Genomic DNA, 25,755 nt, shown 5'->3' with positions numbered 1-25,755 from the left:
GCACGACCGCAACGCCGCCCCAGGCAGCAAAGCCACGGTAGCAATGGCGACAACGGGCCGGCAGCAGCACAGCCCAACAGCAGCAACAACGCACACAGGCGGCACCAACAACAACAAAAACGAGGCCGGCCCAGGCAGCACGCCCCGCAACGACATCAGCGACAACAGCGAGCAGCAGCAGAGTCAAGGTCCCCAGCCATGCAGGTAGACAACAATAGCCAGTCCGTGATGACATGCAGACAGGTAAACAGGCAGATAGATGGCAATGTAGTAGGTGGAATAATGGCATCTGAAGGTTTTTTAAAAGCTGAAACGCGGAGCTCCCTGCCGAGCGTCCGTCTCTGCCGCCATCTTAGACTGATGAAATAAGTGGTAGATATAATATGAGGTGAGAGGCCCTCATTGCATCTGAGAAATAACATCCATTTTGTCAATTACCTCTGATTTGTCTAGCGTATGGGGAACTTTAGTAACTGGTGAGCTGAGCACTAGAACCTAGAGATCCTCTGTGCTCAGCTGTGATAACCACTGCAGGCACCACTGCTCCTTGATGCTTCTTGTCCACTGAACGAAATGGAAATATTTTGACCACAGTAAAGGGATGTTGATTTTAATGTAACTTATCAATTTCTAGCAATGTTCAAAGAACAATTTTTACCTGAAGTAACTCTTCACTGCTGCTTCATTTCTCACGTCCAGCTCTATTTATTTTATTTTTATTTATTTATTATTTTATTTATACCCCGCCCTTCCTTCCAGCAGGACCCCAGGGCGGCAAACAGAAACACTAAAAACACTTTAAAACATCATAAAAATACCTTAAAATACATTAAAACAAAACAACGTTAAAAACATTTTAAAAATAAACTTTAAAAACATCTTTTTTTAAAAAAAGGGTTAAAGATATTAAAAGACATATTAAAAGCAATTCTAACACAGAGGCAGACTGGGATAGGTCTCAACTTAAAAGGCTTGTTGGAAGAGGAAAGTCTTCAATAGGTGCCGAAAAGATAGCAGAGATGGCGCCTGCCTAGTATTCAAGGGGAGGGAATTCCACAAGGTAGGTGCCGCCACACTAAAGCTCCATTTCCTATATTGTGCAGAACGAACCTCCTGATAAGATGGTATCTGCAGGAGGCCCTCACCTGCAGAGCGCAGTGATCGGCTGGGTATGTAAGGTGTGAGACAGTCTTTCTAGACAGTTACTGGGTATATAAGGGGTAAGATGGTTACTAGACAGACAGCAGCCTGTCCTCTGTCAAATAGAGCCATGGGTACAGTGAGAACAGGTTCTCCTAGTGGTTGAGCTAAATCCCATCTCCAGTCGTTCATGTTCCAGAAGGACATGTTGCCTGAACATGAAGTAGTTTATCGAGATGTATAGAGACGTGTTGTCCTGAGTCAGTATGGTACAGTCATCACCACCCTTTTCTCATGGCACAATCAAGTGATGCTTTTCCACACAATCATTCAAATCGTGCCCAAATGCAATGTGTCCTTTGTACACTAATTCTGTAAATCTTTTTTGAGGATTTTAGAAATATCATGTCTGCATGATGTCTGGCTCTGTCTTCACAGATTTAATTCCTTCTCCCTCAAGTTCTTTAGTGAGTGATATCCAGATGACCCTGCTTAAGTGCTTGCCTTCAGGTCGCTACTTAACCCTACATTTTCATGATCCTTATTGCAGTCTATTGACAGAACTTATAGGGATGAGGGAGAAAGCATTTAAAGCAAAATCTGTTAAATTTGCACTTTCTGAAACAATAAGAAAACTGAAACACAGTCCTTTGAAATTCACACATCTGAATTTTTTGCTGAGGTTCTCCAATGAAACAGTGTTTACAAAAATGCATATATTAGGGCAAAGTGCACAAAAAATGAATATATTAGTGAAAATAACATACAAAAATGCGTAATATAAAGAAATTGTTTGCAAAAATGTGAATGCTAGTCAAAATTTCAGACAAAAATGTGCTTATTAGGAGAAATGCACACTAAAATGCTGAATAATTTTCATATGGATTTTTTAAAAAAATGCAAATTGCTGAAGGAATGTGGAGAACTGAATTTAAGATTGGAAAAATGAGGAACTGAGAGAACCAACACTGACAGATCCTTCCATCCCTAATCCTATTATACACTACTCATTGGGATAATTTTGCAGGTTAACATTGCTTTCGGTCACTATACTTTTTATTCTAAGGTCCAAGCAGGGGCTACCCCATCCGTAGATACGAACTAGATAACTACCTGGGGTGCCAAAATTCTAAGGCCACATAAATGCCTTGCAAAAAAAAAAAGCTGCCTGCAAATTTGAAGGAGGCACACAGAAGCAGCGTAGTAGCTCCTTGTCTGAGGTGATACGATATCTCTTACTTTCCATGGGATATATGATCCAGAGTTTCTGATCTCCATTGAATGCCCAGGGTCCTTTTGTAAAGAGTAAAGGAGCAACAAACATTAGAAGTGAAAGTAGTATCCTGGCTGATCATTTAATGTGCTATTGCTATGCTGCTTGCCATGTGATAAGACACAAGGGAGGGATGCACCGCAAAATTTTAATTTGCCCAGGACAGAAAAAACCCAACAACCTTGGGCTACCTTTGGGCCAATCAACTATATATACACCCGGATTAAGTGTCCTGTGTTTGCCAGCCCCTTTCAAAGACACATGGAAACATCTATGAGGCTGCTTTATTCATTGAGTTCATATAAGCCAGATATGGAGTACCTGTGGCTCTTCAGATGTTGCCCAACTACAGTTCCCATCAACCCCAGCCAGCATGACCAGTGGTTAGGGATGACAGGAGTTGTAGTCCAGTAATATCTGGAGGCACACATGTTCCACATTCCTGATATAAGCCACTCCTAAGACTTGGTAGTTGTGTATCCTCTCTTTATACAAAGGTGACAATTGTATTAGGAGACAACCAGAACCAGAGGTCTTGAAGAAAAATGCATCTGTTCATAACTTCAATATTCCAGATTTGTTGAAGTCACTACTACTTCCTGTCTGTTGCATTAAGTTGCTCAACTTGCATCTCCAAAGAGATTGAATGGCTTGCTGGAAATTATCACTGATTATGGCATAAAGTAACAAGTTTCCACATGTGTTCAGTGCAGCCAATGGTCTGGAGATAATGTAGGCGGCATGGATATAGTTTTCAACATCACAGCTGACTGAGTATAACCTTAGTTCAATCCGAACAACCCTAAAAATATGGAAGGGAAGAAGGCACACATAAAAGACTACCAGGAGGAGAAAAGCAAGTTTACGAGCCTTCTGTTTATAAGGGTTTTCAGTATGGAGCCCAGTAGCCAAGGTATAGATGATCACAGTGTAACAAAGAGTCACAGTTATTAACGGCAAGTAGAAGGCCAAGCCAGTTAAAAGCCAGGTGTACCATCTAATAACATCCAGGTTTTCAGAACTAGTAAGGTCAAGGCAAATAGATTTGTTCTCCTCTGATGCTGAGGTAATCAAAAAGTTAACAGGAGTTACAGCCCCCAGTGAAATTACCCAAGATGCAACACAGGCCACAACAGCCCATGACTTTTTCCAAACAAGAAAAGATCTTACTGGGTAGACAATTGCAAAGTATCGGAAGATGCTGAAGCAGGTCAGAAAGAGGATGCTGCTGTATAAGTTGAAGTGGAAACCAAAGCGGAGGAACTTGCACAGGAAATCTCCAAAGACCCAATGCTCTCCGTTGGCATAGTAGTGAATCAGGAAAGGAAGGCTGGATAAGTACAGGAGATCTGTGCAGGCCAAGTTGAACATAATAATGGTGCTGCTTTTCCAGGGCCTCATCTTGAAAGTGTACACACAAATCGCCATGATGTTGCCTGGGAATCCCACAAAAAAGATCACGCTGTAGAGAGGTGGCAGGTAGGATTTCCTAAGCCCATGCACGTCGTCAGTGCAGTTCTCAAGAGCAAATGCAGCATAGCTGGGCAGTGCAGTGGTCACATTTGTTACGTTTTCAGAGGCACCAGTGTCCATTGCTAGCATTGCGAGGCTTCGTGAGAGGGGAGAGAGAAGAGAGAGTTAGTTTGGCTTAGATGAGCATCAAACACGATATGCTCAGCAATTTGCTGTAGAAAGAAAACTCTGGAAGAGAGATGCAGAAATCATTTATATGTGCTGTAATCAGAGTGGTTAGTTATGTAAAATACTCTCGAAGCTTTGTTCCCTGAGGATGTAACGCATCCAGAGAGAGAGAGAGAGAGAGAAAACTGTTGAGGAGCTGTTGTTGTTGTTGATGATGATGATATCCTACCTTTCCTTCCAGTGTTCTTCTTCAGTACATTTCATTTTAGGTTTCTTTCGTTCCTTTGCTCTAGGGCCACGTGCAGACTTCATCCCAATTTCATACATCCTATTTCTTAATTTCAAAAGCCCTCTGGCAAGAACAGCCTATCCCTCCCCTGGCAGGAGAGAAAATGAGAGGATGAGGAGAGAAGGAGGTATCAGAAAGACAGTGTGAGAAAGAGAAGGTGGTGTCAGAGATCGAGTAAGAGAAGGAGTGTCAGAAAGAGAGAGTGAGAGAAGGGGCAGTCGAAGCATAGAAAGGGGTGGCCCAAACAGAGTGAGGAAGGTAAGAGGTCCATCCACTTTTTGGCTCTGAACCTGCCCACTACTGGCTTCGGATCCACCTACCAGCCAGCATCCAGCCCCTGGCAGATTACTTCTGGGAGAATGTGGCTCTTGACATTTTTTTTTTTATTCATAACTATATATAATATCTGAGGAAGTTGCCTCTTGTGTAGTTCAGGCAATAAAGATGTATCTATATATGTGGAGAGAAAGAGGGAGGGACAGTGATTCAACCAAAAATATGTGAAATTCCTGCAGTGATTCTAGAATAAATAGTTTCGTGAAATTGCCTACCCCCCCCCAACTTCGTTTGCCACCTCACTTTGCTAATTCATCAGCAAGTTTACTTGGGAGCAACTTAATGCGGTTTATTTCTGATCAGAGATGCATAGGACTACGCTGTTAATCTTTGATTCCTCCCCCTTTAGAAAAATAAAGCAAAAAGATCATAGAATGCCTTTTAAACCTTTGGATCTGCTTTTGAATATAACACTGTTGGGTTTTTAAAGGCATTCTTAAAAAGAAAAGAAAAGAAATCCAAACGTAAAAACATTTCCCCTAATATTACAGGTTTTAAAATACAGTTTCATAAGCCATTTTTCTGAAGGGGTATTTAACACTGCATAAAATGAGTTCCACCCATGTGTAAAACTGTTGTGTGTTTTGTAGATATTCAGGTGCTGTCCACTATATTGATGGCCTCCAGAAAGTGGCAAAGGAGACTGCCCTTTATTAATGGTGGCAGTCATTTTGAAATTCCCAAAACTCAAAAAGTACTTCAGAGAAGGATGTTCTGGGGAAGACAAAACAGTGGCCACTCCAATTCTCTTCCACTCTTAAAAAAAGGTAAGAAAGAAATTTACCTCACCCCTCAGATATAGACAGGTGATTTTGTGGTGGGTAAACAGCTGAGAAATGGTCCTTGTCAATTCAATTTAGCCATAGTCTGCTAATTTTGAAACAGTTTTGTAATAAAAGTTAAAGATGGGTCATGTTCTCAAGTCTTAATGCATAGATCCTACATCATCTTTGTTTACACACACACACACACACACACACACACACACACACACACACACACACACACCCGTTTAAATGTATAATTGCATCCTGTTTTGAAATAGGCCTGCAAGAACAACAGAACATAGGAAGCTGCCTTGTGCTGAGTCAGAGACCATTGGTCCATCTAGCTCAGTTTTATCCACACTGACTGGCCGTGGCTCTCCAGGGTTTCACGCAGGATTCTCTCCCAGCCCTACCTGGAGATGCTGGGGATTGAACTTGCGGCCTTCTGCATGCAAAGCAGATGCTCTACCACTGAGCTATGGCCCTTCCTCCTCCAGTAAATGTTTCTTGGAGCTACCATGAGAACTATCTTAGACTTCTGTTTTGTCTGCTTTCATTTGTACTTTCATTTTTTAAAATAACAATTTCTAGTTTCCATAAACCTATTTTGAGAATGCATATAGAGGAACTATCATGAGAAGGGAAAGAGACCATGCTATACTTGAGTTCTTGATTTTAAAGGAAGCAAATGCTGAGAGTAGCCATCCGCGAACCCTGGACTTCAGGGAAGCCAGTTTTAATAAACTCAGAACAATGGTAAGTAACATTCCATGGCAAGCAACCCTAACGAGAAAAGGAGTCCAAGATGGGTGGGGGTTTCTAAAAAAGGAAAATCTAAAGGCACAATGGCAAACAATTCCATCAAGGAAAAAAGAAGGAAGACAGCAGAAGAAACCTATGTGGCTTCACAAAAACTTGGAGATTACCTGAAAACACAAAAGGACACATACAAGAAGTGGAAGGAAGGCCAGGCCACAAAGTTTTAATAAAGTGGCAGGTGCTAAGCATGCTTTCAAAATGAGAATATTCCATACTTTCTTTAAAAACAAAACAAAAAGAAGCATGCAAAGAAATTTCCAGCCAAGCTCCCTTTTTCTGCTTCTGCTTTGCCCCATGGTGATGGATTCCTCCTCACTTAACTCCACTGTTCTGTCTTGACACCCACCATATGAGAAACCTGCAGTTCTTTGTACTCTGCATTGGCTTTTTCTTTTATCACAATCGCCATATCCTCTCCTCCAAATGTACTGAGACTCTGAATTGGTTCTTATTTGCCTTTTATTAGGGTTACTGAGTACAAAATACACATGTACTACAACATCAAATGAAGGGCTTACAAGTGTAGAAGGGTAAAATTTCTGGAACTTTTGAAGCAATGGGGTACCTTTTACAGATCAGAAGCTACTTTATGACTTCAGGAACATAAAATGTATCATGTATAACTTGGTTTGCCATTCAAATATCATGTTTGGTATATTAAAAGTAAGTATATTTAGACCATAATTATAAATTTACTTTACTTTAAAAAAATAAAATAAGTTTTTGTTACAAAAAGAGTTACAAGCTGATGAACTGTAAGGAACCTAGCATCTCATTCATTTTGTCAGCATATGATCAGGCAAAAAACCAATAAAAACAGATGAAACCATCAATGTTACAGGGGGGAAAAAAAGAAATTTTGCATTCTGGAAATTATGATGTCTCCTCAAGGCCTCCACAGCGTCAAGCAGACACTGCTTCCATAAAAAGCATAAAAGAAGTGAGAAAAAGAGGGGACAGAGCTAAGGCTCATTAAATACTACATGAAATTCAATCCGTCTCATTTTCTGAGCTATTACTATCAATTTCTGCTTCTACTGATTTTTCATATTTGTCATCATATTTATCATGGACTTCTAAAAACTGAAGACTTGTCTGGATTGAAACAAGCTTCTGTACCTTTTCACGCATCATAGTCTGATTTCCCCCCCAATTTTTCCAATTCTTCAGAAAAAATAAAAATAAAACAAAAAGAGGCTTGGGGGGGAAGGGATAAACTGTTTTTTCTCTGATCCCCCCCGTTTCCCCCCCGATCTTTCCATTTCTGTAACCATCATCGTTTTTCTGTTAACCAGATGTAATTCGCATACTTTTTAAAGGAACTGCAACTGGCTTGTATGAATTTTTAAAGAGATTGATGGAAATAAATGTGCATGATCTGCTGTTTCAGATTGTTCTGGAGAAAGCAGACCTTGCCACAGTTATACATGCAAACTAGACAACTGCAATGCACTTTATGTGGGCCTGTCTCTAATGATGGTTCAGAATGTAGTTGCCCTATTGCTTTTAGAGGCTAAGCAGTGGGAATATAACATCTATTCTGTCTCAGTTGCAGTGGTGACCAGTTTATTTCTGGGCTATCTGGGTTTATTTCTGAGCTATTTGAAGTACTGGTGGTTATCTTTAAAGTCCTGAACAGTTTGGGACCAAGTTATTTGAAGGGCCATCTCCTTCTGTACAAACCTTCCTGGCCCTAATCGGCCTCGCTGAGACCCTTCTGGTTAAAAAAGTATTTAAAAAGTATTAAACTGGCAGGCACTAGACGCAGGGCTTTTTTGGTGGTGGGCCCAAATTTATGTAATTCCTTCCTTAAGCAGAGAGAGATCTGATATCAGATTCCACCTCTCTGTGCCACAATAACTTCCACAGCTCTTGCCCTACCAATATCAGAACTTTGATATGGACAAAGCCAAAAAGGGGCTGTGCCAGGGTCACTTTGGTGGTAGAGTGGGAGACGCCATAGATCTAATGCCTTCCCATTCCCCCAACATGCCCTCAAACCTGGGAATAAATTATGTTAGTCTTGAAGCTGTCGTAGTTTATTCTCTTTAATTTCCTTCTCATTCCCAATTGTCTAAAATGAAAGATGCTGGGGTTCACAACAGCTTGGAACCCTGCCCTTTGCTGCTACCTCTAATCCCAGATGTGTGGGGATTAGTTGTAGCTGCATTGTGATGCAAGACACTCTGCACATGGTCCAAGGTGTTTCCTTTATATGTTCACATGTTCTAGTGATTCAGCTAAGGATGAGGTGAGAACTAGTAGCTGTAATGAGAAATAAATCGGGAGAGAGAATGTATACCTCACAATGCAAATCCTGCAGGGCAGGAGAATTTGATTTGAAACTTGAGATCTGATCAAAGATCTAATCAATGTTTTATTGTCTCTGCTCACAGCTCTGCATGCAATGCATGCATGAATGAATGCTCACTCATAGACAGAGCATGGATAGAGAAGGTGGGCTGCCTCTCTTACAGCCCCTTCTCTTTTCCTCAGTTCTTCTCCTCCTCCCTTTGATTCCTTCAAGAGAACTTCAAACATCTTAACCTCAAGTGTCAGGAAGTTCTCAGAAGCCTGAAGTAAATGTGGAAACTGCTGGTGGTTTTTTTTGGGGGGGGGAGTTGAGAGAGAGAGAGGGGGAGAGAGAGAATGAGAGAGAGAGAGAGAGTTGACCCTCAATATTTCTGGCAACCCTTGATGATCCCAAAAATTCAGTGGTATGTGCACTCTGGAAGCATTTCAGAAATAGATATATGATGTAATTAGGAATAAATGTGTAGAGTTCATTGTTTAGATTAACTGAAACTTTTTAATTCATTAAAAAGGTGCCCTCCGATTAACCAGTCAACATTTTTAAAGTGAAATTTTAATACATTATAACGATCATAACAGCTACAGATGGCAGGCACAATCATGGAAGAAGAGGTCCCTCTTCACTCTTTCTCTCCCCCCTACTTCTTGCATGAGAAGCAAAACCCTCAGCTGCATCTCAAATGACTTTGTCCATATTCTTCATTCTTACAGTCCTGTAAAAGTTCAGTCAGCACATGATTTTGCATGTGATCTGTTGTAACCTGACATTTATAATCAACATAGGAATGGTACATTGTAAATCGCATATCATTTAACGTTACCCATTTAGTTTAACTTTCTATTGACCATTTTAACACCAGAAAATTCTGTGTACCTGTCAGTGATTTGCTTCCCCTCCGATCCTCTTCATACTTGGAAATCAAAAGATAGTAAATTAGTTTGCTACACTGGGTGAGAAAAGTCCTGGATGGCACAATACAACACTCTTCAACTATTGAGGCAACTCTGAGGATCTGTTGGGATCCATATCCAGATTTGCAGAAAGATGCACTACAATCTGGAAGGGGAGGAGATCTGCCCTGTATTGACTTCTGTGCAACATAGTAGAGCTCTATATGTTTGTGTCTAGTTGTCTCCTGTCCCACCCTTAGCAGCAGAAACTGCCCACAGCCTGTCTAGTTTAGCTGCTATGGGTGTCTAAGGTCTGCCAGGTAATGTTTCATAGGGGAAAGGTGACTAATCATACAGCTCCAACCGTCCATCTGGGATGATTTCTCCCACAGGAAAGTAAGCAAGCGGTAGTTCTTCTAGTTTGTTGATGTGTGGGAAATACATTGCTCTTACTTTCCTCTGAGTGTCTGTTTATGCTTTCTGTGCATTGAATTCCTTGTGCACAAAGAGAAAAGAGGTTTGTTAGCAGAGAGGAGCACGGATGGAGAAATATATTCACTTGCTTTGCCCTCTGCTTCCAATCATTTAATGTCACTATTTCACAATAGACCAAACTGTAGCAATGGGAAAGTTATTTCAGGAACCATGTAAAAGAAAAGAAGAGTGCAGCATTCAAATTTGGGGGGGGGGATAGGGGGAGCTTAATAATATCCCAAAAGCCCAATCCTGCCCTGAGTCCCCCAATTTTAATCAAATAATGTCTCCCTTCTTGCTTCCCAAAAACAGTATTTAAGGAAGGGTCACCACAAAAAAGTATAGGTGCCGTGGCAGATGTCTTCTGCCTTATATTCTATAATTTGAACCCTGCTGGTGACCAAGGTGGCTGCCAGACTATTGCGCATGTGATTCAGTCGCCAACTGGCAAATTCAGGTCAGGGAGTTAAAGAGGATTTGGCACTATTGCACAGCAAACCCACTTCCCAAAAGAAATGAACTTTTTGCAGCAAGGAAGTGACAATAACATGCATGAGAAAGTGCGGGATAAAATTTGCTTGTCATAACGTCATACAACCTCCCCACTAGAGATGGAGGAAGAAGCTGCTTTAAACAGATTTATACACAGAATTTGGCCATGCTGACAAATTTGCTCACATCGGACCGCCTCTTGCATTGAGTGCCTGGTTGTGTCTGAGCCACTCATGAATTGCCAGTTGTTTTAAAGTAAAAAGTCTGACTCATTATAAGACATATATTATACATATATATAAAAGAGTCAAGCTTTGTTCTGTACTATATTGCTGCAGCATAATTTTGTAAGTATTAATATGTAAGTATTTTATACAGTTATATGCATTGTTGTATATACCAATTTATGTGCTGGTTACTTTAGGAAACCTAGGGTGTATATGTGTATAATATGCATATAAGATTATACAGGTAATAATGCATAAAATGTGTATATGTGAGAATTTGTATTTGAGATCAAGAAGCAAGAGGGGAATTAGAAGAAATCTGTGTACAGAAGTTTGATATTTTCAGAAATCCCATCCCTCCTTCCCATAAACAAATCAGAATGAATGCTCAGTAAATAGTCGACATTGTATGACCTCCCTGCAAACTTTGTGAAACAAATAAGGATAATGTTCAATAAACAAGTTGTCTAGAAGCAACCTTAATTTCTAATTCCACAGAAGTATTTCTTGGTCCTCAAATAAAATCTTACTTTCATTTTGTTCTATAACCATGCCAAAGAACTGCTGCAGGTGTTGGTGTGGACAGCAGTGATATATCAAGATCTAGAAAACTCTCAAAGCCTCTGATATGAGAAAAAGATCCATTGATTTCAGAAACAGGTCAGCAGCTTGTGTCCTTATATCTTCCCTTTGATTCATGCACATGCTCTGCAGTATCCATTTGATTAATGACATAGACCAGAACTGGGTAAATTCCACGGTGGAAGAATTAAACAAAATACATTAATGTATATACAATATCCATCATATAACATAAGAGTAGCATTGGAGGAAGAGGTTTCAGATCCCTGGCCCCTCACTTGTGGGGTGCCACAGGGTTCTATCCTTTCTCCAATGCTCTTTAACATCTATATAAAACCGCTGGGAGCAATCATCAGGAGATTTGGGCTGCAATGTCATCAGTATGCGGATGACACGCAGCTCTATCTCTCATTTAAATCTTCACCAAGGTTGGCTGTGGAAACCCTGTCCAAGTGTCTGGAGTCGGTGAGTGGCTGGATGGGAAGGAATAGGTTGAAGCTGAATCCTGACAAAACCGAGGTCCTGTTTGTGGGAGACAAGGGAAGGCTGGGAGATATAGACCTGGTGCTTAACGGGGTACGATTGCCCTTGAAAGACCAGGTCTGTAGCCTGGGGGTCATTCTTGACTCCCAGCTGTCTATGGAGGCTCAAGTTTCAGCTGTGAGCCAGGCAGCTCTGTACAACTCCATCTGATACGGAGGCTACGCCCCTACCTTCCCAATCATCTGCTCCCACCGGTGGTACATGCCCTGATCACCACTCGCCTAGACTACTGTAATGCGCTCTACGTGGGGTTACCCTTGAAAACGGTTCCGAAATTACAGCTGGTACAGAATGCAGCGGCGCGTCTGATTGCAGGCAGCCACCTTAGAGATCACATCACTCCTGTGTTGACGGAGTTGCATTGGTTACCGGTTGTGTACCGAACCCAATTCAAGGTGTTGGTTTTAACCTTTAAAACCCTATACGGTTGTGGCCCAGCCTATCTGAAGGAGCGCCTCCAGCATCGACAGGGATGCCCCTCAACAAGATCGACCTCAGAGGGCCTTCTCTGGATCCCACCAGTCAAAATAGCTAGGCTGGTGAGGACTCGAGAGAGGGCCTTCTCAATAGTGGCCCCCACCCTCTGGAACTCTCTCCCGGGTGATATACGCCATGCCCCGTCTATAATGAGCTTCCGCAGGACCCTGAAAACTTGGCTTTTTAGGCGGGCGTTTGAGAAGGGCTAGTTTTTACTGTTTTTAAATTTTAATTGTTTTATATACTGTTTTATCTTGTATGTCGCCCAGAGTGGCTGGACAACCAGCCAGATGGGCGACTAACAAATTTAATAATAAATAAATAAATAAAATAACTTTGTATTTTCACTCAGCATCATACTGAAAGTTAGGTGTGTGAAAATTTAGATATGACATAAAATGGCTGAAATATATATATTTGACATCAAAAGGTTGAATTAAATATATTTTGGGTTAACACTTTCAATTAGATATTGAAATTATCATTTTTTTAACTAAGGTGGTTTTAAACATACACCCATGATTCCGAAACTGTGGGGTATTTTTGTGCATTTTTGTTTTTTAATTAAATTGAGTGAAATGGTCAATTGGTCAACTCGAGCCCAAATTATTTACTTACTGACTTTCTGTCTGTCACAGTTATAAACTGCCCACATGACTTAATGCAGACTTAATTAAAAATTAATTAAAAATTGTAGGCTTAATTAAAAATAAAAAAGCAATAACACCAATTATAAATAACACAAATTATCAACAAATGAACAAAAACTAAAACAATTAATTACTAAACTAAATTAAAACAATTAATTACCCACATGTAATCATGGTGCAAGAATCTAAAAGCACCAGATAACTATACACATTGTTAACTAAAAAGCCTGGGAGAATAAAAACAGTGCCTAAACAATGATAGTGTGGGTGCCAGGTGAGCCTTTCTGGGGAGGGCATTCCATGAACAGATTGCCACCACTGAAAAGGCCCTGTGTCTAGTAACCATCCACCTCGTTAGGGAGGGGGATGTGGAGAAGGAGTTCCAGTAAGGTTTACAAGGACTGGACAGGTATTCTATGGGAGAAGGCAATCCTGTAAATAACCTGGCCTCAAGTTGTTTAGATTATGGGGAGCCAAGTTGGTGTCCTCTAATTATTGGACACCAACTCCCAACAGCACCAGCCAGCATGGCCAATGGGTCAGGGCTGAAACGAATTGAAGTCCAACAACATCTGGAGGGCACCACATTGGCTACTCCTGGCTTAGGGTGGTAAATGTTAAAAGCAGCACTTTGAAGTGCACTCAGGCCTGGAAGCCTGTGCAGAGGACAAAGATCAATTGAAGTGTCAATACTGTTTTCAAAGGTAGCTTCATGCGTCACACTTAGTAGTTATTCAACTGGGAGATTACCAGAGTGTGGACAGATGTAGCGAGCAGGGCTGTGGAGCTGGTATGTCAAACCTTCGACTCTGACTCCTCTGTTTTTCTACTGTCCGACTCCGACTTCGACTCCTCTATTTTTCTACTGTCTGACTCCGACTCTGACTCCTTCATAAATGGCAAATGTATATTAATGTATTAATATTAATAAATTAATATTAAAATATTAGTTTTATTTTGAAGTCAGAGTCAGTACATTTCTACTGACTCCGACTCCACCCAAAATTGCTTCCGACTCCGACTCCACGACTCCGACTCCACAGCCCTGGTAGCAAGACCATCTCTATTCAGATAGGGGTGTAGTTGGCAAGTCAGCTATGTGCTCCTCTCCATCTCTGCTTATCTCTCTAGATCTCTCTGGGCTCCTGCTGGGAGGAAGGGCGGGATATAAATCAAATAATAAATACAATAAATAAATAGATGCCTCTTGCTTTTCTGCACATCCATTGCTAATGCCCGTTTGCTTCTCTTCTGTGTCTATATCCACCTGCCTCTGGTTTTGAGATAGTCTCCCTTCTCTTCTCTCTCTTCCTCTTTCTCTCCAGTCCTCCCCCACCATCTCCCTCAGTCCTTTTTTCCTCTGCGCCTCCCTGCATATTTCCTCCTTTGTGTGTCTTCCCCCATGTGCTGTTTGAACCTGTGCTTTTAAAAACTGGAATTAGATTTATTTATTTATATTTAATCAATTTATATATCCTTTAATGTAAAAGCATTCTGCAAGCAATTTACAATGTTTATGATAAGCTTTGTGCCGAGAAGATAGGCAGACATCTTGGCCCCATGGACTGTGTATCAATCATATTCATGTCACTCAAATAATAAACATTTTAAACACAATAACATTTCCATGTTCCATGGTCTTGCGTTGATAGTCTCTGAAGCTATGTGAAGTCATCAGAAAAGAGACACTTCTAAAAGCTAACAAAGAACTACGTGTAAAGGTGCATGAACAGGAGAACAGGGCTAGATGCCAAAATGTATGCCTTCGCGGGATCTCCGAAGAAAAGGAACAGGGATATGATTGCATTTCTTATAACACGGTAATCTATAGCACTCCCTGATGTCCCAATAACTCCATTGGACCTAGAACGTGCTCATCGTAGTCTGGCTCCTAAACCTAAAACTGCTGCAAAATCACATGATATTATAGTGGCCTTTGTCCATTTCCAATTGAAAGACAGATTTATGAAAGCCATTAGAGACAAAGGGGGCCTGAAATATGACAACAAAGATATCATGGTTCTTCAAGATCTTAGTTTGGAGACTCTAAGGAAGAGATGTGAATTGAGACCAGCAACAGAGAAACTACAAGCTGCCAACATTAAATATCGATGGGGGTTCCCTTTTCGCTTATGTGTTGAAATAGATGGCGTGTTACATACAGCTACTTCAAAAAAAGAAGCCTGCCACATTCTCCACTTACTAAACTTAGAGACCCCATGGGATATAGAAGAGTTGGATAAAGACAAATCCTTAGATTTTCAAGACTCTGAAAAATGGATCACAGCCTCTTCTAGAAAAAACCACCCCAGATTTAACAAACTAGAACCACACAACACTCAACACCCTCTGCGCTCCAATTCCTTCTCTCGGAGAGGGAAATTACATTAATGGTTAAATCTACCTTTCTGTCTTAAAGAAAGTAGTGTTATATATGATATCCTGTTTAAGCAAACTTCTTTGCTGTCTTTTATCTTTAAAACTGAGTTATCAAAAAAAGAAAAGAGACACTTTAGAATGAGGGCAACATAGGCAAAACATCAATAAGACATTATTTATTTATTTATTTATTCTATTTCTATGCCGCCTTTTAGCCAAAAGGCCCTCAACGCAGCTCACAAAAAAAACCAAAAACACAAATACAAAATACACATAAAAAAACTTACTACGGCTATTCTATAGTAATGTACAAATAGACTGATGAGTCATGCTGCACAGGTTTATGATTCAGTTTGCCTTCTAATTTGGTTGTTCTTTAAAATGTATTTTTGACCTATCCCATAGGTTCAGCATGTCTTAGAATAATTTATAAAACATCCCACTTCTACCACATCTTAGTTGAGACGCCCAAACATCTGATCAAACAAACCCATCATGTTCCATTGCTTCCAGAAATTGCCCAAACTTGTGCTTTGATGGAAACCCACCTTAGAATCTAAAGGAGAAAGGGTGGGATATTAGTCTATAAATTAAGTAAATAAAGTGTATAAGTAAAGAGACAAACTCTATGGTAGATAGCTTCAAAGCCATTATAATTTTCTGTCCTGATCATTGCTGGTCCCTCCAGTGACTGCTGTTTGCATTTTTTTTAAGTGTGCAGGTTAAATGCAAAGACCCATTTAATATGATGAGAAGCGAGAACACCAATTGTACTCTCAGCAAGAGCTCTGATATAAACCATGAAACAGATGTGAATGGTACCAAATTTCTCAATAGTGCAGCTTTCCATCCACTGGCACTTTCTGATACACCAAGATCTCCAAGTTCTTGCTGTGTCTCAAATTAATATGTTTTCCCTTCTCAAAATGTCAGTTTGTCTAGTGTTTCCAAAACAGTTTCATATATCCTCTATCAAGGTGTTTGTACACATTCCCTTTCAGTTTACCCGAGCTAAATGCAAGACCAGTTGCAAGTATAGGTTCCAGAATTTTAACATTTTCCACTCCATGCAATTTAGTGCAAAAAAGAGAAATAAAATACTATTCATCTAGAGTTTCATTTTTTTTAAAAAAAGGAATGACTTCAGAAAATACCAAATTAATTAAGCATGGTACTCTCTACCAAAAACTGTAGCCACCCAATGACCAGTATACTTCTCATTTAATATAACGTAAATTCACTGAGATTATACAGGCATGATGTGTCCCTGGAATGGGGTACCTGGGCCTTTCCGGATGGTGTTGGACTATGCTTTGTATGTTCAGGTGATTGGCCTTCTTTAAAGGTGCCCTTGGTGGTGTTAAAACCTTCCCTTTCCTTGTTTATATTGCATTCTTCCTAGAAGTTTTATTATCTTCCTTCATGCACATTCTTTTCTAGGTGTATATTACTCATCTGTCTGGCTCTGGGGAAATTTAAAAGTGTTTAGCCTTTCCTGTGCCCACAACGCCTTATGGTTATTGAATCCAATGATGCAAATATTTACATTTACAGTTCTCTCTGCACCTATGGCCACAAACTTTGGCTTCCTTGTTTGGTATGCGGGCATTCCTGTGGCTAACAGAGGCTTAATTTTCACCAAAGTGGCAAAGCCTGTGTGGAAGCTGTGTCATTTCAAGCAGTAGTTGGAGGTTCATTTGACTGAATGCTCCTCCATATCCCCTGTCCCCTCCCAAGGGTTTTGTATCGAAAACTAGCATTATCAGGGGACATACAATATTCTGTTTTAAGGGGGATTGATTTAGTGTGTGTGTATGCATGTGTATGTATAGAAGCATTCCACCGTGTATCTATTTCCCTGCATTTCTAGAGCCCCCTGCCTTTTCTAAAGTAAGGTCATGTGGTGATTTCCTGTTCATATCTGGCTATGCCCCTCCCTTGAATGTTTCCTAGTGCACCCCCTCCCTATCATCCTGTATCCTCCTGTCTTGCCCAGCTAACCACCCATCTCTTCAAATATTATTCTACACACCTTTCAAAAAGATATTGACATGCTCCATGCCACATCTTGCTGCACTCCCTTGAAAACACTGCCATATCTTGCTAGCCCGCTTGAAAGATCTTGGTGTGCCCCACCTTGCTTCCTATGTCCCCATGAAAATCATTCTCATGCCCTTACAGGGGCAAATCTTTCTTGTGGCTCTTAAAGAAGATATCGCAAAGTCCCTTTCAAAGGTCTTTCTATACCCCATTGAAAGACGGCACTGCATTACCCAGCTGTAACTGGCTACACCCTTTGGAATGGCCATATCTTTTACATGCTGGTAAAAGGCCTTGCAATGTCCTCTTGAAACACATGATATGTTGGCTCCCATCCTACCATCATCCTTATTATTATTATTCCTTATTTATGAATCACCTTTTATACACTTGGTGTGTCAAGGTGATTTACAATTCACTCTGCTGAGTGCTGGAAAACAGCAACAACAGCCATCTCCAAGGAATTGTCAGAAGACTCAGGGGAACTCTGAGGTTTACATAAGTATAAAAATATTTAGGGGGAAAAATAATTCAGGGAATCACATGCCGCCCCCCCCCCAAAAACAGCCAATGACAACTGATCATGCTTAGTGCCCATGGAATCCTAACTGGAACGGGGGGGGGTCCCTGAAAGCCAGGTGGGAGGGAGAACAGGATGGAATGGTTGGGAAAGAACAGAAGAAGAGAACATAGATATAAAACAACTGCAGAAAATCATTTAATCATCTGAATATTTTCTGGTTCACAATGAGAAGCTTTTTAATTGTCCACAAGAACAGAACTGAAAGCTGCCCATAGAAAGCAATGAAGAAATCCATATTTTGTTGTAGATGTGACTGGGCACCAGTGTGTGTCCACTCTCCAAAAAAGTAGGCCAATGTGGGCCGAGCATGTTCAGTGGATATAGAATGTTTTCTGATTTTGAGGGGGATGGAAAATGGAATATTCTGGGAAAGGGCATAATGGGTGGCTGGATTCTTAAACAGAAAGGAGCACCCTACACAGCAACATTTTATTGCAGGTCCCCTTAAAGACCTTGCTAAGGTGGTGCTAGGGACTCTGAGGTCACACGCCATCATTCATTTAAGGCACTCTTCTTATATCACTCTAGCTGTCATGGCTTCCCCCAAGGATTCCTGGGAACTGTAGTTTAAGGAAAAATAAGACATAAACTCTTTAATCCTAAAAATGTTCTAAAGCTATAACAAGGGAAACAGTAAATTGGCAATGTGAAGATAGCCAGAAGGAAAAAAATAGCATTGACTTTAAAAAACATATATACATGACTTGTCAGAACACTGAACAACCTTTTTCCAAAATGTATAATTCCTGTGTGAGCCTCATATATTATATAATCACAGATGATACTCAATATCACATATCGTGTGAACTTTTAAGTATCAGTACTCACAGTGGCTAAGCTGTGATTATTAAACGTCAACACTAGGTGGTAGTGTTGGCCAGCATTTAAGAAGTTGTTTGTATCTCACTGTCTCCTACATCTATCCTTAACATAAATTAAAATTAAGCAAGGTTATGTCAAGGATTTCTAGAGCAGAGGATATTGCTCTGGCAACTTTGGGGACTTTGTGGTGGAGAGATTGATTTGAGAGGCAGAAAGAGACATTAGTGTTATGGGGAGGCAAATGTTGACGCAAGGGGTATAGCTAGGCCTCAGAATTTTGCAGTCATTAAGGCTGCATGCATTACATGGGATGAATGACAACAAAAAGGGCAATGAGTGGAGTAGGATTGCAATCTCAGAGCCTACCCACTCTGCCTGCTGTGTGCACAAAGCCTATATGGGTGGAACTGTACATGCAAAGGCCCTGCCTTCACAATGTTGACTCCTGATTAAGGATGGGGGAGAAAATTGATTCCGTTTGCATCTAAAGATGAACCTACTAGGATTGCCAGGTCAGAAGCATCCCAAACCCTGAGATTTCAGGGACGGGCCCTAGTGATGTCACAGGGGAGGGCCCAAGTGATGCCATTAAGCATGATACATGAAGCATCAACCACAGTTGCTTGGAGCATACAATTCAGACAAAAACATTTCTCTGGAAATTAAGCTAGACATCTTAGCTAAAAGATGGAGCCTGGGTAGGGAACATTTAATCTAGCCTACTTGCTTCTGGCAAGAAGGGTTTAAGTGCCCTCAGGCCAGGCCAGTCACCGGAAGGCCACTGTAGGAAGAAAGGAGTCGAGTGTCTGTAGTGTATTGGGGCAGTGTTATGATGACTGTGATTATTTAGGGCCGCCTGGAAAAAATATTCAGGCATGCCCCCTGTGAGTTTTTCTCCCTGTTCTTTCTTCTTGTTCTGGAATGTTCAGTAAAAGAAAATGCTGGTAGCAGAAAACTCTGACTCCTGTGTCTTTTTGGGTAAAGAGCAGCAGGAGGATTTAACAGTGTCATGGAGGTATTAGATGGAAGCACTCAAAGAGTAAAGATGGATGCCCCTGAAGGCTGCAATTCTAAACACACTTATGAAGACCCATAGAACTCAATAGGACTTACTTCTGAGTAGATATGGTTTGGATTGTGCTGTTGGTGAAGCTTGAACAGGGATCCTCTGCAAAGATATCCATATCCAAGTAGGGTTGGCAACCCCCTGCCTGGAATGCCCTGCCCCTACCTTTTAACATGGCTGGTCCAAACTTCTTTACAGATTTGACTCTTCACTTCAGAAAGAGGTTTGAGAAATGAGTAAGAGTCAGAGCTTGGAAGTAACTCGTTAGAAATAACGAGTTACTTGTAATTTGTTACTATTTTGCATAACGAGTGGGTAACTTCGTTACATTTTGTATGTAACAGAACGAGTGGTAATTTCATTACTTTTGAGCTGCAAATGTAACTTTTGCGTTACATTTGGATGTTACTGCGGGGGGAAAGCAGGGGAAATCATCTGCTGCTGTGATTGGTGGAATGGTGGAGGAAAGATATGTGCCTCAAACTGGAGGCACGAGGGAGGAAGTGGAGAGTCAGACAGCGCTGGAGGGCAAGGAGGAGTAGAAGGCAGAAGCAGTAAAATGGAAGTGAAGAGCTGTGGAGGTGAGTGTATGTGTTACCCTTTCCAGCCTACTCTCCCTGCCCCCTGCTCGTCCTACCTCCCTCAGCCTGCTCGCCCACCCCCTCTGCTCTTCCTGGCACCCCCTGCTTGTCCTCGCATCTCCTCTGCTTGTCCTTGCATCCCCTCCGCTTGTCCTTGCACCCTCTTTGCATCCCCTCCGCTTGTCCTTGCACCCTCTTTGCATCCCCGCCGCTTGTCCTTGCACCCTCTTTGCATCCCCTCCGCTTGTCCTTGCACCCTCTTTGCATCCCCTCCGCTTGTCCTTGCACCCTCTTTGCATCCCCTCCGCTTGTCCTTGCACCCTCTTTGCATCCCCTCTGCTTGTCCTTGCACTCTCTTTGCATCCCCTCCGCTTGTCCTTGCACCCTCTTTGCATCCCCTCCGCTTGTCCTTGCACCCTCTTTGCATCCCCTCCGCTTGTCCTTGCACCCTCTTTGCATCCCCTCCGCTTGTCCTTGCACCCTCTTTGCATCCCCTCCGCTTGTCCTTGCACCCTCTTTGTATCCCCTCCGCTTGTCCTTGCACCCTCTTTGTATCCCCTCTGCTTGTCCTTGCACCCTCTTTGCATCCCCTCCACTTGTCCTTGCACCCTCTTTGCATCCCCTCCACTTGTCCTTGCACCCTCTTTGCATCCCCTCCGCTTGTCCTTGCACCCTCTTTGCATCCCCTCCGCTTGTCCTTGCACCCTCTTTGCATCCCCTCCGCTTGTCCTTGCACCCTCTTTGCATCCCCTCTGCTTGTCATTGCACCCTCTCTGCATCCCCTCCGCTTGTCCTTGCACCCTCTCTGCATCCCCTCCGCTTGTCCTTGCACCCTCTTTGCATCCCCTCTGCTTGTCATTGCACCCTCTCTGCATCCCCTCAACTTGTCTGTGCACCCTCTTTGCATCCCCTCCACTTGTCCTTGCACCCTCTTTGCATCCCCTCCACTTGTCCTTGCACCCCTCCAGAGAGGGTGAAAACTGGGAACTGGCAAGAGACTAGGAGGTAGGTGCAGTCTCATACTTCTGTTTGTGTGTTTTGCTTCAGTTATGTGCCTCTCATAGAGCGACTCTCACTAGGCAGCAAGAGATGACTACCCCAAGCAACTTTTGGGGCACCATGCAACAAATTATTAGCTATTTTAATTTTTGGTTGTTGTATATTTACTGTCAGGAAGAGGTACTTGTGAGATTTTCTGCCTCAAATGCCAACATAACTTTTCAAGCTATGGTACTATGACCTTGACTTGGGGGCAGGGCACCATTTGCTCTTCTGCTTCAAGTACCAAAATGTCTTGGGCTGCACCTGCTTGCAGTCATTTCACATACTGGACAACTAACATAGCTTTTTGGTGAAGGGCAAGAGAGAATAAGACTGTTATCTCAAAAACAGTTGTGCTTGAGGAAAAGATGGCAAACATATGTAGAACTGAACTTTTCTGCAATAATATAGACATTTGCATAGGGTATTTTTTTCTACTCATGGAATATTAAATCTTTAAGTCCTAAATCCTTTGTCATCCCCTCCCCCTTGTGCACACCCTTTACACTGTCTTTCTCCCTATGCATGTAGGTCAAAATGACAACTGGTGTAGTTTGGGAATTAACAGAATGAGAGCTGAATTAGGCGCCAGGTTAAGACCTGGTTATACTCCCAGGCATTTTAACGTTCATGTTTTATATTTAATGTTTTTATTCTACTTTGTTGTGATTTTGTATGTTTTATTGTAACTTTGTATTTTAACTCTGCTGTTCACCGCCCAGAGAGCTATTCGCTATGGGTGGTCTATAAATAAAATAAATAAATAAAATAAAAAATTACAACTCAAAAAAGAACTTCCCTGCTGGTGTCTGCTACTGATGTGGGGGGCATTTTGTTAGGGAGAAGTGATGAGAGGGGGTCATTTGCTGCTGAAACTTTTTATCTGCAACCCCTTCCCTGGCCACTTTCCCCTAGCTGATGGAGGTCAATAAGGAAAAATATGGGGCATTGCACTGGTAAAGTGGCAGGCATGGAAAACAGCCCCTTCCATCTCCTGCTTCACCTACCCAAATGCACCCCAGCAAATGCTTTCCAGGTTGACAGCACACATTTAGTTGGTTTTCTGGTATTTGCTGCTGAAAGTGTAGTTCTATGCTGGGTGCAGCTGGGACGTTTTGAGTTCATATCTTACCACAGCCATGAACTCGCTGGATGACCTTCTGGCCACACCCACGCCAGAATTTTATGCCACTTTAAACAGTCATGACTTCCCCCAAAGAATCCTGGCAAGTGTAGTTTGTGACGGGTGCTGAGTGTTATTAGGAGACTCCTATTCTCTCGACAGAGCTCCAATGTCCAGAGTGGTTTAACAGTCAGCCCCTCTTCTCAGACAATTCTGTGGCTGGAGTTCTGTGGGGGGAATTGGGGTCTCCTAACAACTCTCAGGACCCTTCACAAATTACACATCCCAGGATTCTGAGATCATGACTGTTTAAAGTGGAATAAATGTCTGGTGTGGATGTAGCCTTACTGAGTCATTTTTCTTTCCAGCCTGCCCATCAATCATATGGACATTAAAAAAAATCTGGACTATTATAAAAGTTAGAATTTTATTTGAAACACCTTTCAACACTCAAAAAAGGACTGTCAGTCATTAGAGCAGTATGACAACGGAACCAATTACCTAGAGAAGTGGTGGGCTCTCCAACACTGGAAGCATTCAAGAGGCAGCTGGACAGCCACCTGTCAGGTGTGCTTTAACTTGGATTCCTGCATTGAGCAGGGGTGTGGACTCGATGACCTTAAAGGTTCCTTCCAACTCTACTGTTCTATAATTTTCTGTTAGCTGAGACATCTCTCTCTCTCTCTCTCTCTCTCTCTCTCTCTCTCTCTCTCTCTCTCTCTCACTCACTCACTCACACAGCCACTGAGCATTCCATAACAGAGCATGCTCAGTACTCATTTGGACTGTTTTGGGAGTCATCCCCTTTCTGTTTTCTCTTTCACTTTTTTGTATTCTGCAACACTTGGGGTTCCCTCTTGCCCACTAATACTCCTTATTATGTGTGGTATGGATGGTGATACCATGGCTACATAAGCAACAACACTTCCAGCCTGAGCTTCAGAAATAGAGGGAATGACACTCTGACCAGTTTAAGTGGTTAGTATTTAAATCTGATTGGAAACTGTTCAATTTGATACAAGGTGGCTATTAAGCATGACCTAAAAGCTGCAATTCCAAGCATACTTACTTGGAAGTAATTCCCATAGCAGTAAATAGGATTTACTTCTGGGAGTATAGAATCAATCCGTAAGAGTCTCTCAGTAGACACCATACATGTAAGCACATGGCTTTTCCCCAAGAATCTTGGGGACTGTAGTTTACTCCTCACAGAGCTACAATTCCCAGCACCCGTAACAAACTACAGTTCCCAGGATTCTTTTTTGGGGTGGTGGTGGAAATGTGCTTTAAATCTGTCATGTGTAGGCAACTTTGGTGAGATAATAGCTGAAGGTAATCAGCCCAAAATGATAACAAATAATCAGTAGGCATTCCCAAAAGACATTCAAACAGTGGGGAAAAAAAAGTGAGAATTACAGAGGCAAATACAGAATGCAGTTAAGCAATAAAGTAATCCAAGAGAGAGGAGACACCTTTGTCTCTGCTCTCTCCCTCCTGAGCCATGAGGGCAACTCCCAAACCTGAGTGTTGCGCCTCCAAGTTAGTTAGAACTAGGTATGCCTTTCCTATCTACTATGTACTTCTATAAATAAAATAGCTTTTCTTATTTTACTAAGTCTTAAGTCTCAGTGATCTCAGTGCAGGGTAAAAGTCTACCACTTAGGTAAACGCACACATTGGCACACACACATCTCAGACTGTTGACAATCTCTGCTAATATCTATACAAATTTACATAACGTATCACCTGAAGTCACATGATCTAGAGTTACCTTAGATCTTGCAACATTTGCAAATGAGAAGCAATAGGGTTTTATATTAGTTCTGATTGTCTATTGGGCTATCATAGGGTATGTGTTTTTTGCCTTTTCTATGGCAAAAACTCCAACTTCAGTGGAATTTATGTGATGTGTTCTAATCATTTGAATTTGGCTAATGAATGCTTTATTCTTTCATCAGAACTTTAGCAGTAGTACTAAAATACTAATAAAAAAGGGAAAGAGAAAAAATACTTTACATACATCATTCAGCTGTATTGTTAATTATAGATATAGATATAAAGGATAAACGGCATTTTGTCAAAATTATTTTTGTCTACATTTTATACCACCTCCTTGGTTTTCCAATCCTGGCATGGAATGCTTCTCATACAGAATTAATTTGAAATGCTGCATTATCATAATCATCATCTTCAAAATAAAAAATAAATGTACTGCCTTCAAGTTGATTCCGATTTATGGCGACCCTATGAATAGGGTTTTCATGAGAGGCAGTGACTGGCCCAAGGTCACCCAGTGAGCTTCATGGCTATGTGGGGATTCGAACCCTTCTACTACCCCCTATGTGTGTGTGTTTAGTTTTAATATTGTTTTAGGCTACTTACATGTGCAGCAGCCAAGGCCAGCACCTTGTAGGCATTTTTTTAAAAAGTAACTGAAATGTAATTGTAGTGATCACTTTTGAGAAAAAGTAAAGTAATCAGTTACTTTCAGAGCAATTGTAATTGTAACTGGAATTACTACTTTTTTGGCCAAGTAATTGTAACTGTAATTTATTACTTTTTAAAAGTAATCTTCCAAGCTCTGGTAAGAGTAAGAAGGTTTTCTACCCTGCCTACTCTGTGAGCTGCTATAAACTCACTTTGACAGCCATCCCAATTCCGGTGAGTAATAATTGACAGAGAGAAAACACACATGGTTTGGTCTACCTTAAGAGGCAACAGCTTGGGAACAACAACAATTGCAGCCACACTTCCCAGTATGTGAATTCTCTTTTACCACTGTTGGGCAAGAAACAAACCATCATGCAACCAACAGGGTGCATCATGAGTGGGTTTAAGGGAGTTGAGCTGAGTGCATGGAACCACTGTTGTTGCTTCTATGGATGTAAGGAGTGAGGTTAAAGGTGAATGAAATAGAAAAAGAAAAACAAACAACAGTGATGATTTTCTAAATGCAGTTCCATACCAAACGTAACAAAATTCCTATGACTACAGCAACCAAAACCCAAAACTAAAAAAATTGTGGCAGGCAGTCACCCATTTGAAGCACATGAATCACACCACAGAATCATGGGAACTGTAGTTGGTTAAGGGGGTGGGAACTATTGTGAGGGAGAAACTACACTTCTCGGGATTCTTTAGGGGAAGGCATGTGCTTTAAATGAAGAAATATTTATATAAGCATGACTGTCAAAGATGTTTATTAT

The 25,755-nt window shown here is 41.4% G+C and overlaps 1 protein-coding gene across 1 annotated transcript; it reads right to left on the bottom strand.

Moving 5' to 3' along the window:
• Nucleotides 1-2,968: 2,968 nt before the first annotated feature.
• On the bottom strand, nt 2,969-4,015 carry LOC133386046 (2-oxoglutarate receptor 1-like). The gene has a single exon (XM_061629672.1). It carries the CDS (start codon nt 4,013-4,015, stop codon nt 2,969-2,971), a length of 1,047 nt encoding a protein of 348 aa, XP_061485656.1.
• Between the last annotated feature and the right edge of the window lie 21,740 nt (nt 4,016-25,755).

This window comes from Rhineura floridana, chromosome 5 (genome assembly GCF_030035675.1).
Source record: "Rhineura floridana isolate rRhiFlo1 chromosome 5, rRhiFlo1.hap2, whole genome shotgun sequence".
NCBI classification, from domain to species: domain Eukaryota; kingdom Metazoa; phylum Chordata; class Lepidosauria; order Squamata; family Rhineuridae; genus Rhineura; species Rhineura floridana.
Note: the sequence above shows the minus strand (reverse complement) of the source record. Positions and strands in the feature narration are given on the sequence as shown.